Below are 15891 nucleotides of genomic sequence, written 5' to 3' on the forward strand. Positions count from 1 at the left end.
TAATTCTGCTTTTTCTTTTTTTGCTTGGGAAATCTCTAAATAAGAAATGAGTGGATGGCAGATCTGTCATACCAAATGAAAAATCCATGCTCATCCATCCAGAAGACGGAATCAGCCCTGACATGAGCCATGTACCCTGATAGGGTGTGTGTGCGTGTGTGTGTGTGTGTGTGTGTGTGTGTGTGTGTGTGTGTGTGTGTGTATTTCTGGGATGGGAATGCTTTGACCCTTGTTTGTCTGTAAATATATTCTGGGATCCCAGGAGGCACGATGTTGGCAGCAGTATCTCACTCACACATGAGATTCACATATTTAGCCTTTAATCCATGAATCATACAAACCATAATCACATTTCAATTCAGTTCAAATCAAAAACGTACTTTATTCATCCCAGAGGGCAAGTAAATGTTGTTACTCATATTATACAATGAAAGAGTTGTTATAGACGCTGATGGCTGTGGGCAAGAAGGATCTCCTATTGAAGTCTGTATTGCAGCAGTTCTGAAGAAGCCTCTGACTGAAGACACTCGTATGACAATTACATAACAAGGATGTGTCATGATGTGCGGTGGTTGGAGGTGAGAAAGACGCCGGTGAACTCAGGTAGTCATGATGAAAATGATGTTTAATAAAGAACCAGGAAAACAAACTCAAAATCACAGGAAGCACTGGGAGCAAACAGACGACGAATGAATGACATTAGACGAGGACAAGAGACAAAGACAACAGGTGGACTTCAATACACGAGGAGGGTAATCAGGAAACTAGACACAGCTGGGATCAATCAACAGGGAGGACAGGACAGAGACTCACAGGGAAACAGGACTAAACACAGAAAACCTCAAAATAACTACACAGAAAAACACAGAGCAAAACAAGGGGCACAAGAGTCTCTAATTTTCTTTTTTTAAGAAAGAATCCTTAAAATCCAAAAAAAGGTTCCGGAAATTGGAAGGCAAACCAAAACAAAAAAAAACCGAAAAAAAAAAAAAAAGAAAACACAAACTTTTTTTTTTACAATATTCATTACAGTGGAAACAAATTGAATACTTAGCTAAGAGATGAGCTCCAGTAACCGAACTGTAGATCTTAGTTAAGTGATGTGCTTCAGTCTTTCAAAACAAAAATCTCAGATAGAAAGATTGAAATAATATAACAGATGATGCATATTTTAAAAATGCTAATAGCACAGCTAATTATTTTGTTTAGCATCTGGTGCTGTTTTGTGAACTTTTTGTTGAATAAAGGTCATCGTCTGTGTTGAGGCGTTCGTTATCGACTCTTCAAGAATTCCTCAATTAGACAATTCATTCACATTCACATTGGTTCCCCACAATTGAATTTCAAGGAAAAAAATAAAAAATAAAAATACATACAGGAACAAAATGAAATACAACCTTAGAGGTTGTATTTAAACACAAATACAACCTCTAAGGGCATTTTAGAACTTGCAAATAATGTTAAACTTAAATTGATTATCGAGGGTTGTAGTCTTTAAGGGCAGACGCAATTTAAATTGAAGTTAGCACTATACCATTAGCGCACACCAAATGCCATCTTGGTGTATTTCCTTAGCATTAGCAGAACTAATATTTATGATTAGCGCGTTAGGATTAGCGTAACTAGCTTTTTTAGCTAGCGTTGCCCACCACTTCTTTTGAGTAGCTGTCTTTATATAAAAAAAAAAAACTTTTAAACAAGCATGTTTAAAAAAGTTAACTATAAAACCCAGTGTTTCACTGATTCATCTTATGAAACAATACGGAGCCCCAGTTGCTGTGGAATACCTCTGTTATTGTGAAAAATGGAGCATAAGGAAAACACACACATGTAGTACTATAATTCTTTTGTGACAGAAACATATGCATTTCCTTTTTAATTCAGTTGAGACAGATTAGCTTGAAATGCTAGGAGAACGGCAGGAAGTGAAATCCAGATCACATTAGAAGCCGACCTTCGAGTAAAACACTGTAAAATATTGTCCAGTGAAAGATGAATAGATTAAAAGAGACAAAGAGGGGAGAGGAGCTCAGTCTCTCAAGAAACATTCCTCATTTATGACTGTATAAGGAGAAGGAGTCAGCCATCATAAGACCCTGCTACAACACACACACACACACACACACACACACACACACGCTTAGTGTTCATCCTCCCCTCTGTTAGCTACATCCTCTTCATGTCGGCCTCACTGAGACGCCTCTTTCAGAGTGTTTTATCTTCAGAGGAATTTTTGCATGGCAGGGTGTGTACATGTGAGCGACGCTCTGCGCCGCGCCTCGGCGACCGTGATCCAAGCGCTCACATTAATGTGACGTCGTTATCTGGTGAGGTCAGCTGCCTCCCGTGTTCCTCTCCGACTCTCGCTAAAAGATTCTTTTATTTGTTTGCGTCGTGAGCGACTTTGTCTAAGCTTTATTTTTGGGCCGCACAACCTTTTATGGGCTTTGTTTTGGAGAGAATATGCTTGTGATTTAATAAATTTGAGAAACGTGATTGATGGATGACAGAAGAAATGAAGGAGCTCTGTGATGTGAGCTGAATTTGTTTGGCAGTGGTTAATGCTTAAAAGGGAAAGTGGTTCTTTTTTTTTCCTGACCTGGCTTGACAGGAAACTTGATTTAGCAATAAAAATGATTGGAAACACAATTTTGTTTTTAACATTAAATTCAAATCCTGTGCAAATGCCAGTTTAAAACATTGAATTACAAAAATAGATTGTACAAGTTTATTGAGAAAAACAGAGTGAGAGTATGAAACAGTCCATTGCGGCCACGTCGCACCAGTCGAGTGATGGGTCAGTCTCGTAGTAAACGAGTGTTTGTACATCTACAGCCCTTCTCCGCAGACGTGGCTCTAACTGGTTCTTCCTCCGTCTACATTTCCATACATCGAGTGGCTCGTCTACGTTTTTAGGGACGTCTCCACGTGATACAGGCCACGTCTTGGAGACGCGCACAAGCGATGTGATTGGTGCAGACTGCGTTCACTGATTGGCCTGTGGGTTCCGCGACGAGTCTGCAGTAGTTAGCAAGATGACGCGCTGAAAATCGATAACTCCATGGTCAAGCCTCGAGGTCCAGACCTTGTTAACAATTATGTCGGAAGAACATATCCAGCGTCAAACTGGTTGACCAAGGATGCACGTAAAATGCCACCAACCAATGCTGCTGCTCGCTCATGGTCCCACCCATATTCCCACATTCCCACCCATATTCATATCCTCATGGTAACGGACACATCGCCAATGGAGACGCACCCAACTTGGTTAGGACTGAATCGGATGTTAATCACTTTACGAATGTAATGGCTTCTGGTAGCTTCATACTTGATTCTTCTTGAATCCTTGGCAGTTATTTGGTTTTTTTTTCTCGACAAGTTTCCCCAATTAACTCAGCGATTTAAAGAGTGCTGCATCCCTCAAAGAAACTTTTGATCATTTTTGGCTCTTAAGTCTCAACTAAATCTTTGTTTTGGCTCATTTTGCCTGAAGAAAAGAAGCTGCCTAATAATTACACACACCTTGATGTAGAGTGTTGACCTCCTCAGGCACCACCCCTCCATTATCACACAGACACCTGCTACACTTACGTCCACGTCTATTCATAGAAAATATACCTAAAAAGGATTAATCACATGTAATACTCTCTAATTCTATTTTTGGCTGATTATCTGTAAACAAACAATATGTCAACTGTTGGATTTTTATGCTTTTCATTTTTATCCTTCCAAGTGATTTTTGGCTGATTGTGAGACAGTTTGGATTTGTTCTCTGTGATTGATTTTCTTGGTCTTAACGACTTCCTTTGTTGCCTCTCTTTGTATCCCAAATGCAGTAATTCGACTTAATGCTGGCTGGACAGTTTGCTCTGTAGATAGCAATGGGTTTACAATGCCAGCCTTTGTTTCATCACCACTGAAACTTCTCTGTATTGATTACTCCAAGACGATTCATTGCTCAGAGATTCTCTTCTGATTAACAATGAGCTGAGCCGTGCCAAGGTTAGCCTAGGAAGGAAAATTGCATCTTTTATTCCACATCTCATGGGGAAGGACAGATAGTTTTAGACATATTTGTTAAAACACAGTCTAGACATTTTGTTTCAACTTCTCCAGCCATCATTCATACATACATAAACTTATTTTCTTAAAGATTTAATGATTCCGATTGTTTTTACCCTCAATTTCACTAACGAAAGCTCTTGTACATATTTTGGCACATAGACATTGATTTATTACTGGTTTGACTTATTTGGACAGTTTTATGTTTTTATGTAAACATAACAGTGCGGCGATTTAAAAAACAATGAACTGGCTGCACAAGTTTGAATTTATTGGGGATTTTTTTGACAATCACAAAGGCTCCAAATTAAGCAAACAGGCTTAATCACATACATACCTAAGTATTTTAATAGATAACTCTCAAAACAATGGGAAAATCAAGTCAACCCATAGAATTATATATTTGCACCAGTTAGTGAAAGTTATTGGTGCATTTTTCTAAAACGCTGTTAATTCCAGGGTCACCAGTTTAAGCAGCTTAAGGTAAAAGCCAAGAATGCTGTACCAGTTATCCAGCATGGTGGTTGTAGCATCATGCTGAGGGACTGATTTGGTTCTGCTGTTATTAAAATATTGGTACATTATTTAATGCTTACCAAGCATTCTTGTCTAGTTTCTACTACAAATATCTAAGTTCACTTGAAATACAGCAAAACTAACTTTGAAGTCAGTTTTTAGTAAGATATAGGAGCTTGTTTTAACTCAATAATTCCCGAATATTAATTTTAAAAAAAAGTTTACGAAGATATTTGCGCTAGAAACTTGACAAAAAAAATATTTGGTAAGATTTAGTGTTTTTACAGTAGATGCATTTCAGATTTCAAAAACCGTTAGCTTTGGCGTTAGCTTGAAATGTCCTGAAGCTGTTCAGGACGTTATCTTTAGTTTACAGTTGTCCTAGTCCAATCTGATCCAAAACGATCTTTCCCACAAATATATCTGTCTTCAGATGTAAAGTGCTAGCTTGCAGCATGTGGTTTTAGCAGTCCTCTGTTAGCTTACTTGTGCTAACTAACAGGTTTTTCGTTTTCAGCCAGTCTGTATCTGTCCCTTAGTTTTCCTCTCATGCGTCTAACCGACCGGCCGACTGCATCCCAGTTATTGTGTAACTTGAATGAGGTAACCTGGTTGAAGTTACAACGTTAAATTTCTCTTTGCCATTGATAAAGTTCTCTTCACTGAACTGTTGTGTCCTCAGCAGAGACGGACCGACTGGAGCTTAAACGTTTGGTCAGCCGATGGACAGCCTGTTGGAGCTTTAAATACAGTTTCCACTTGCCTCTTCTGTTTTGTCTTCTGTTCCTGTTTAATCTTTTTTCATTGAATGAAACTTGATGATAAGTGTTTGGATAAGTGACATAAAACTCATAAATGTTTGTGTTCAAAGTGAAATAGTTCCATTGAGAAACTTAGAGATAATCATCTCTAGATTTAAAGTTTGGACTATTCTTATCTTCTTAAAGTGGATGAGCAGCATTTTACTTTGAATTTCTTTATTCTGTCTCTCTGTCGGCCTCGGGCGTTTTCTTCACACTTTTTCCTTCTTCATTCTGAGCGCGTTGGCTCTTTCTCAACATGCGTTTCAGGTCGTCTGCTGTTTATTTTTGCCTGCACCGTAAAGATGATTTACAACAAGGCAAACGAGAGAGAAGAGTGCAAATACAGTTGGCTGCGTCTTGAGCCCAGACTGAAGCAGAGAGGAAGAGAAGAATATTTGAATCAGCATCTGTCCTGGATAGCTAAAGAACAGGAAGATGTCTTACAGGATTGGGGCCTGTTTGGGGTTTCCTGCTCTGTTCATTTTATTTACTCCTTTACGTTCCCTTTGGGTTTTAAAAACACAAAGGTACTAGTACTTCTTGTTTGTGTTTGTTTTTTTAAGGTACAAGGACTACAGGGAACCCCCCTGGTCTTCTGATGCGTACCAGTTCTCCAAGCAGTACTGGTCCGTCCTGTCTGCAAGACTGGCCTTTGTCATCTTGTTTCAGGTATGGGTTTGTTGTGTTCCACTAATGCCTGCCATTCACGCAGCAATACCTCAGAGAACACGCACAGCTAATCCAAAACATTTGGTTCACAATATGCTCTTATGCACTAAATGACCTCAGACAGACAGTGAACAGCTTTTGTTGTCTGGTACACAAACATGTGGCGACCAAATGTTAGGCTAAATGTTGTGGAATTATTACTCTAGAACACAGGTGTCCAAAGTGGGTCCTGGAGGGCCGGCATCCTGCCCTCCAGGAGGAGATTGTTGTTGTTACAACAACCTCCTCAGCAAGTCAATGTTCTCCTTAGGCCTTCTAACGAGCCATCATTTGATGCAGGTGTGTAAAACCAGGGAGAGAACTAAAACATGCAGGATGCCGGCCCTCCAGGACCCACTTTGGACACCCTTGCTCTAGAATGTCTTTCGCACATATTTGACTGTTTACTATTTTTTTTTTTTTTTGGTCAAACTATTACAGGACTTTAAGATAGAGATACAGTCCCAATTTAACTTTCAGACTCATTGTTTTTCTGGCTTTCCATCTGCAGAGGTGACGTCACACTGTGTGTATGAGAGCCAAGTCACCAGGGTTTAAATATGTCTACGAATCTATAATAACTCTGAAGAATTTTGAATTAATATGAGTTGCAAGAACATTTAATTTCCCCTCAAGATCAATGAAGTATTTTTAAGTAAGTCTTTAGCGTCTTATGTTAGCAGTTAGCATGATGTGCACCATTAGCTCACCTACTGTAAACAGCAGTCTCTGTGCGTATCACCTATGGAAATTGTAGATTGTTTCATCAATTCTGGGTTTTACACAAAGGCTGCTGTTGATTCCAAATCCAGCAATATCCATAAGACAAAACTTCTAAGGACAAAACAGAGTGACCCTACAGAACATGCCAAACTCACATTTTCACTAAAAAGTTTTGACACAAGGATAAGGTAGGTTCTCTATAGAAATTGGATTAATTTGCAAAACTGAAATGGAAACATTGTTTTTGCATCAAACGAGTCACATGATCAACAACCAGAAGTTACGAATGGCGCAAACCACAAAGAAGACAATGACAGGAAGTGGTTGGAGAACGATGCCAGTTTTTAATTACTTGTCATGCGAACAAACTTATTCAGCTGTGATTTTAATTGTGTTTCTTATGTAACGGTAACTTAACAATTGCAGATTGTGTTCTTTTGACACTAGCGGAATATTGACAAAGTCTTGCGCACATTTGCAATGGAAACGCAGCTAATGAAGAAAAAATGTTCACTTTATGTAAATATCTCATTTCAACTGTACGTTAACCCATGCTTCCCTCTCCCTCCCAGAACTTGGTGATGTTCCTCAGCCTCATGGTTGCCTGGGTGATCCCAGACGTCCCCAAGACCATCGTGGAGCAGCTCAAACGGGAAAAGAAGCTCCTGGTGGATCTGTTTCTGCAGGAGGAGAAGGAGAAATTCCAGCTCATCCAGAGCCTCTTCGTCAAGCCCAACAGCCAGTCGCCCACGGCGGGCCAGGCTTTCCCCGTTCTGGGCAGATACAGCACCCTGCCCTCGGGCCCCACGGCCGGAGACGGAGGGGGGCCGAGGGCGAGGAACAGGGCCGCCAGCTTCAGTCAGTTCAGCGACAAGATGTCGTCGTTGCCCAGGAAAGAAAACGCAAACTCAAAGCACACAGCGGTGTGACGCGTTCCGTCCCGATCGGGGGGATTAAGCTTAAATGGGGCCTGTAAGCCAACGGACTCGGCCCTTTTCCTGTGTGTTACCTGTATCATTTGTGTCCTGGTGTGTGTGACACGGTAGTGCGGTGGTGATGTCATCACAGGTCTCCTGCAGAAGTATAAACTGGTCCTTGCTGGCCTCAGTGTGTGGATCTTTAACGAACGGCTGTGTGAGTGTGCTGTTCCGACTCGCACGACTGTTCACCTGACAAAGTGTTGTCATTTTTTTCCCTTTTTTTTTGTACAAACTATTTAGTGAGGCACATGAGCTTCATAGCGTAGAGAAGCAATAATTACTATATTAGGTTGAATAAGTGACCAGGAACCTGGAAGAACTGCAAACCGACGGATTGCTTTGATAAGAAACACTAACCCACCAACAGACTGACGAACATCGTGGCTTAAACTTTAGGGCTGTCTGATCTGTGATTTTCCTACTCTGTTGTATTTTTGTTTACAGATTTTGTAGCTCTCACGACATTCCACATTTTCTGGACTGTTTTTAATTCTCTTTGTAAATTAGAAATAACTTTAAAAGCGGTTTACCCAACCAATTGTGACCGGTGAAGACGTCTGCTGGTTGGTTCTTTTTGACCCGCTCTAAGTACTGATGGACAGGGAAAATGCCAATATGGCACACTGTGGTGCCGTTCACCTCCTTCCAAGCTGTAGAATCAGAACTCCATGATCTGTGAAGCTGAGAATCTCTTCTGAGCCATAAGGAACTTTTGCTGCACTCACCATGACAATAATCCATGGGGATGGCCACCTGTGAATGAGACAGAGCTGAACTACACTCACTGTGTTTATGCTAAATTAAAGAAAAACTACATCCACATTCCTTTGTAATGAAACAGTGGCGTTCTCCTGGGATCAGGGTTCAGACCGATGACCTTCATGTTGCGTTGGTGAACTTCAAAGTCTTCAACTCTTCAGAGACGCTTCACAGGTTCTTCCAAGAATTCGCACCCCTCGAGTTTTTTCACATTTTGTCACATCGCATCAACAAATTTGAATGTTTATCAGGATCTTATGTGATAGAACAACACAAGGTAGTTCATAATCGTGAAGTGGAAGAAAGAAAACACATTGTTGTGTTTCCTTGGAGCAAGAAGACGTTTTTCTGCACTGAGTTTGCATGCTCTCGCAGTTCAAGCATAGACTCTCTCCGGGTACTTCTACTTCCTCGCACAGTCCAGAAACATAACTCTTCAGTTAAATGGTTTATCTAAATTGTCCTTAGGTATGAGTGTGTGCGTCCATGGTTCCCTTTTCTGTGCTGAGATGTACTGGGAACTCGCCTAAGGGTATTCTGGTAAAAGCCAGACCCTTGTTCTGGACTTCGCTTTGTCCAGAGAGTCTGGGCTCTCGGCTGTTGAGAAACATTCGCTTGCTGGAGGAGTGGATTTTTAAACAACTGGATCTCATTTTACCCCGTCGCTATCATTTGGCTGTGACATATGTAATGCTCTAGCTTGCTCAAGCTTACCGGAAATTGTGTGCGCTGTAAGCAACTCCATGGGGAGAAATGCCAAGACATCTTTGCCAGCAATAAAATGTCTTAAACATTCGTCTCGCTCCGACTTTAATTGCTCGATGCGTCGTTCACTTCCTCCGCTGCCACTTCCTCATTTGGCCCGAGTGAAATTCACCTGTAGAAATCTAGCTCAATCGGAGAAACACTGAAGGGAGATGAGAATTGAGTGGAATTGCTTTGGAAAGCAATGACCAGGCTATTCTAAGGGGCACTCCATCTTCCTCCCAATGACCGCTGAAGATAACCGCCCTCATGATCCTGCAAGGACAAGACAATAGATGAATGCTGTCCCCAACAAACTATCCAAACAACCATCCATCTGCAAGACATCTAGAGTGATTCTTTTAAATATATACTTAAATATTATAATATTTCTTTCACTTCATAAATGTGCTTACTCTGTGTTGGTCTATCATATAAAACCACATTAAAGCACTCTGAAGGTGGTGGTTATAACATGTCAAGTGTAGAAAAGCATGAGACATTTAAAGACTAGCAAGGCCCTGTACATCTGATGCTTTTAGTAAGAGTTCTCTAGCAAACCACAAACTGTCATTTTTACAGCAGCGGTTTTGAGAAAAATAACACGACACAATATAGTTGTTGTATGTTAAAGTGGAACTGAAATGTAAGCTGTAGTTTTGCTGTAAGCACTAGAGCTATTGTGAAGGAAAAGCCTTTCAGAACAGCAGCGACGCTCCTCAGCCTTCAGTTCATGAGGCTTTCTGGAGCCACTGCAAGAGTGTTTTTATTGCTAAGCTTTATGATTAGGTATTCTACAAGCTGCAACAAAGTAGACGTTATCTTAAAAAATGTTATTAAGTTTTGTAAAGTCTGTGAAACATTCTGCTGTACTCAGTATTCAAGAGAAACCTACTGTGCTGTTTGTCCATGGAATAATGTTATGTTGAAGTAGGCTTGTTTTATGACCAGGTGATTAGATCTATAACCAATATTTAAACAAAGCTGAACTTTCCACTACTACTGTTATCTAGAAGAATCATTAGTATGGAGAATATGCTCATTGACAAACAAGCTTGATGAAGGTCCGGAAATACATTGAAATGGATCTTGTTGAGGAGTATTACAATACCTAGGATCTTGGACCAAATGGATGAGACAGCTTACTGTACGGGTACAGCAACGGCCTAATGGGCTCGACACAGGGTTAGCGACGAATCGCACATAACGCGACAGTTTCCCATCATTTGGGTGAACCCAACACACAGGACACGATAGCAACATCAGCAGCGCTTCAAAGTTGAACATTTTCCCAACTTCCTTGTGTCGCGATGCTAGTCCGCATTTGCTTGTCTACGTGTATGAGCTTGAAATTCCACATGCACGAATTTCGTTGGTCGCTTGGCTGCAGCAGAGCAAGTGGTTGACGCCTTATCGCGCAGGTTCCTTAGCAAATGAATAGAGGAAACAACATTGCCTCTCATGCGTCAAGCCCATCATGTCTGGGTTCACCACCCCTTTTGGCCTTGATACAGCTCATATATTTGGTGCAACACAAGTCATGCAATTAATTTCATGTGAGGAGAATAGCAAAAGCAAAAGCATAGTCTGCATTGCTCACACCGCATCCCCGAGTTTGTGGGAGACTTTCATCTCTCTTGGAAAATTGTTTACCAAATTCTGTCCATCTCAGACCTCAGACCAGTCCTTCCAAGTGCTCAAGATTTTTGTCAGTGAGAGTTAAGATGTCCCCAACCGATGTGACACATCAGAATGTAAGTTTAAGGGCATTCATTTCTGTTGTTCAAATCACAAGGTAACCAATAAACCTAACCTTTGTTCTATTTGAAAAAAAAAACAACAGATGGGGTTTCTAAAGAATAAAAGGTCTCAAATATTATCACCTTACAAAAAAAATGGCCTAAGTCATTTCTTGATAAAAGTGACTATTTTTGGTCAAACCCTTTAGTCCATTGGATGATGCTGGTTCTGTGTCAACGTTGACTTTCTAAACAAGGACTGGCTTCCATTCCATTTAGTTTATGGTTGTTAAAAGATTACTTCAACATACATATACTTGTAAAATTAGACTTCATGTCACCATTCACAATGACTCAAACCAACATGGGGACGTCTCAAACACCAAGCCACAGCTTGTTTCATTGGGGTTCAAAGTGAAGCTGAAGACAAAGAAGAGAGACATTTTTACCACCAAAGTGTACCAGCTCCAAATGTCCTCACCTGTGTTTAAAAGGCAGGTAAGGGCAAATGAAAGAATGGAAAAGTAGTTGGAGTGTGGATGGTAGTGATTGGGGGCCGTCCTTAACTCCACAAACTGCCGAAATGCTGTAAAACTGCGATTCTGTTTCTCGCGCCTTGGTAACTGTTCCTTATTTCCAACTGAAGACAACATGACAGGACTCAGTCACAGACTGTTATCTTTACATGTATTGAAATCTCACTTTAGGAAATTGTGATAAAAGGTATATTTGCTATATAAGTTTCTGTTGTTGATCTTTACCTAAGCTGGTGTACAAATTCCTAAATACAGATTTGTTAAATGGATTCAAGTGCATTTTTCTTTCCTTCTCTTGTTAATTTTTTTCATGGAGATGTTGAAAAATACAAACATTTATTGGGTAATCTAATGCTTATAAGGCTCTTAATAGCTCAAATTATCCAGTAAACTCAAAACCACAATTTGATCAATCTTTCCAACAATATGGCAGTCCTCTTTTTCTTTCCAGTCATCAAATAAAATTCTGAACATTATGCAACATTTTAAAACATAAAACAACAACATTTTAATCTCTCTCACTCAGACCAAGTCTTTGAGATTTCTGCTTCCTCGTCTGAAAATGAGAGTGAAACGATCATAAATTCACGCCACGGTCTTCGTGTGCGATTCGGTTCCAGCTGTGAACACAACATGTGGAACTCAGCAGCTACAGCATCGCATCACGAGCCACTTGCTTTTACAGCGGTACGGTTTTAACCGCCACCGGCTGCCGCGCCGGAGCTGGCGGTTGAGCAAACCGACATCCTGAAAGTGGCATTCTGGGACTCGCATTCCTGACATTTACTGCTCTGTAGGAGGAACACTGCCATGCACTAATGAAGGAGATGTCATATCCCAGGAACTGCTGGTATGTCCTTGTAAACTACATCTGGATGTGCAGCAGTTTTCTTTTCCGTTTTGATATCTATCAGCTTTTTCTGTGACCCTTTAAAAGCGTCGAAGATTTGTAAGAGTCAGGTGGGCTGACGACCTTTTAGTCCCACTCTGAAGGCATGTGAATATTTATTGTATTGTATGAGACACAGTCAGACTTTAAGCCGATAACTTATCATGATCCGTCCTGTTTGAAAACACAATTCTGAGAAACGGGATTATTTGGAGTGGAGATAAAGGAAGTGAAAGCAGGAGCGTTAGAGGGAATCCTTAATAAGCGGCAAAACATGGGAAAGTATTTTCCCTGCTTTACAAATTCATGTTTCCAAACATTTGGTTTTATTTTTTAAAAGAACAAAAAGTTCCCCCATTTTGTGTTCACCGGTGAGTCAGTAGCTGCGTTTCCATTTACAAAATGTGCTTAAAACGTTGTCGCTACTTCGGTAACGTTGAAAAAAACACACACACAAATAAAAACACACAATTTCGCAACCGGTGTGTTTCCATCAAATAAGAAGCGATTAAAGTCGCATCATGTGAATAAGTTTGTTCAAGTGATGCGTCATTGAGAAACATGCAGCAGCATCGTCCTCCTGCCACTTCCTGTTGTTTTTCTCGCAAAAGACGACAAAAACAAAGTGTTTCCATTGCAGTTTTACGAAATCCACAAAATTCAATATGGCCGAAAAGCCGCCACGTCCTAGCACAGAAATGTATCAAAATAATAATAATGATATATATATTTTTTTAATTAACATGTTTCCACTAAGTGAGTATATTTTCGTAATTCCAGTTTGCGCAATTATATACTCAGAGGAAACAGTTATTGTGCCTCAATAGGAGGAAATTCTAAAATATATGAGAAACGTCAGTCTGGAAGGAATTACAAAGCTATTTCCACCACTAATATCCACTAAGGGAGAAATAGTGGAACAGTGGTGAACTTTTCCCAGGAGTGGTCAGCCAATCAAAATGACTCAAAGAGAACAGTGGCGAATCACCCAAGAACAGAAGAATCCAGAGCAACATCTGAAGCTCGCCTCCATTATGGTCAGTGTTCATTATTTAACACAATGGCATCCAGCACCAAAACCACCGCCGAGCAAAACAAACCCCGATTCCAAACAAACATCCTGATCTGCAAACATTTTGGGAAAAAAATATTCTGCAGACAGACAAGGCTAAAGGGTAAAGGTAACAGCTTTTCAGAACGAGCTGACATGGTGGTGGAAGCTGCTGAACAAAGCAGTGTTCACATCGTCTCTGTTGGAATGTAGAGAAGAAGTTGTTGGTGTATTTTTAAACACAATTCCAGACCCTTGCAGAATATTTAAAGCATTCTACAGAATAGGTTTACTAAACTTTACATGGCTTTTTAAATTGAAATGATTGTATCTTCTATCTGTTTGGGAACAGAACCTGCTCCTAATGAGCCTAATTAGAAAGATGAGTAGCAGAAAGTGAAACGTCATCCGTCTGCATTGTCTCCTTGCCTTTGTGTTGGTGTTTTATTGTTTCCTGCCTCTGGCTAATTCCTGGCCTGCCCACATTCGTTTCATCCAAACTCCTCTTTAACTCTGGAAAACTAACAGGTTCACTCAGACACCAGTAGATATAAAACAATCAAACTGAACATGAAAAACAGAATACTATATGAAATCCTACATCTAAGAAGACTGTTTTTTTTTTTTAAATCATCCGTTAACTCTGGCGGCGTAGCTTAGCTTTCAGCTCAGCAGAGATCACTCATTAATATTCACATTAATATTCACGTCACAGCAACTCAAGAAGAGCTTGTACATGTTCACCAACATGTGTGTCTAATTAGCCCTTTGCATTCTTTCCCCTTTTTACACAGCAGGCACTGAGACGTGTAGAAACAAGAGAAAACAGGTTAAACTCATTTTTAATTATAGCGTTCCATCCGGCATCCCTACTTGGTACAACAGAGAAACACGACATGAATGGAATCCATTAAGTGATTCATTTCAAAGAATGAGTGGCAAAAACAAAGCGTACTATAACCATATGATAGAGCTGGAAAACCTAAACTCCAACCTACATCCTTTAGAAACAAATCAAACTGTGTCCTAAGACGGCCAGCAGATCCAAACTAAATATTAAGTTAGCAGAATGAATATATTTAGCTTAATAACTGAACATTTAGCTTGATAGCTCAATACTTAATGAAAAAGCTTAATATCTAGTTTACCATCTAAATATTTAGTTTATTCTAAATATTTAGCTCTGAGACAGCTGAAAAGTGTAGCTTAAATAAAAGTTTAGCTTACAAGCTAAATATTTAGTGAAAAAATATTTTGCTAACCAGACAGTTAATTTGAAGCTAAATATTTAGCTAGCAAGCTAATTGATTGACAAAATATCAAGCATAGAAACAGCATATTTAGCACTCACTTAAATATTTAGCTCTGAGATAGCTAAATATTTAGCTTAACTAAAAATGTAACTTACTAGCTAAATATTTAATAAAAAAAACACTTTACAGTGTATTTAGTTATTACCTAAATATTTAACTGTGAGCTTGATAAATATTTGGCTAGTTCCAAGCTACGACACTTTATATTCTGCATAATGTATTTGATTATTTATCTTGCTAACTGGGCATTTAATTTGAAGCTAAATATTTAGCTAGCAAGCTAATTGTTTGGTTGACAAAATATCTAGCATACAAACGGCATATTTAGCTTTAACCTAAATTATTATTTAGCTCTGAGATAGCTAAATATTAAGCTTCGCTAAAAAAAATTGTTTGAAGTTAAATATTAAGCAAACAAGCTAAAGATTTAATTCTAGCCTAAATATCTCTTAGCTAGATATTTTTAACCTTTGTGTGTATCTTTACAAACGGCTCCCCACGGCCTGCTTATGTTCATACGTAGGATTACTCTGAAGCCGACGAATCACTTCAATACAGGATTTTTAATCTCTAAAAATGTGTACAAGTCTTCAAGTCTTCTTCAAGTCACTTTATGTTTTGCATAATCTATTTGTTCCAATATTCCTGTAACTTTTCTCGGCGCACTTGACCTTCCTGTACACCGCTTAACATTTTCCGTCTCACTGATGCGACTTCTTTCATATGTCAGTCTGATTCATGACCAGGTCACACCTTAAACGCACACAGCTACGCATAAAACATCCACACAGAATGTTTAAATCATGCAGGTGAAAAGTGCTCTGTATGTGTATTTGCACATATTCCACGAATAAAAGGAAGTGCATACAAAGTAGGAAGTTTAACACCCACGCTCCGCAGTATAGGGAGCCCAGCTGGGACACGCCCTGTTGTCCATCCATCTGTGCAAATACATTAACTTTGAAGTATGAAACCAGGGTGCGTGGGTTACTCAAAGTCTTTCTAGAACTCTTGCAAAAATGATTTTCTTTCTAAACTTAGGCTGGCTCATCTTTGAACAGTAGAAAC

At 39.7% G+C, this 15891-nt stretch overlaps 1 protein-coding gene across 3 annotated transcripts in view; it reads left to right on the top strand.

The window, feature by feature from the left end:
- The window catches only part of ano2b (anoctamin 2b), a 73452-nt gene extending 62322 nt beyond the window's left edge, over positions 1-11130 (top strand). For all 3 annotated transcript variants that reach the window (XM_016681522.1, XM_016681523.1, XM_007571637.2), the window contains 2 exons: positions 5945-6050; positions 7385-11130. In XM_016681522.1, the coding sequence (XP_016537008.1) occupies positions 5945-6050; positions 7385-7741 (463 nt within the window). In that variant the 3' untranslated portion in view covers positions 7742-11130. The remainder of the gene's footprint in view (positions 1-5944; positions 6051-7384) is intronic.
- Positions 11131-15891: the final 4761 nt, after the last annotated feature.

The sequence above is a fragment of the Poecilia formosa genome, unplaced genomic scaffold (assembly GCF_000485575.1).
Source record: "Poecilia formosa unplaced genomic scaffold, Poecilia_formosa-5.1.2 Scaffold284, whole genome shotgun sequence".
Taxonomy (NCBI): Eukaryota; Metazoa; Chordata; class Actinopteri; order Cyprinodontiformes; family Poeciliidae; genus Poecilia; species Poecilia formosa.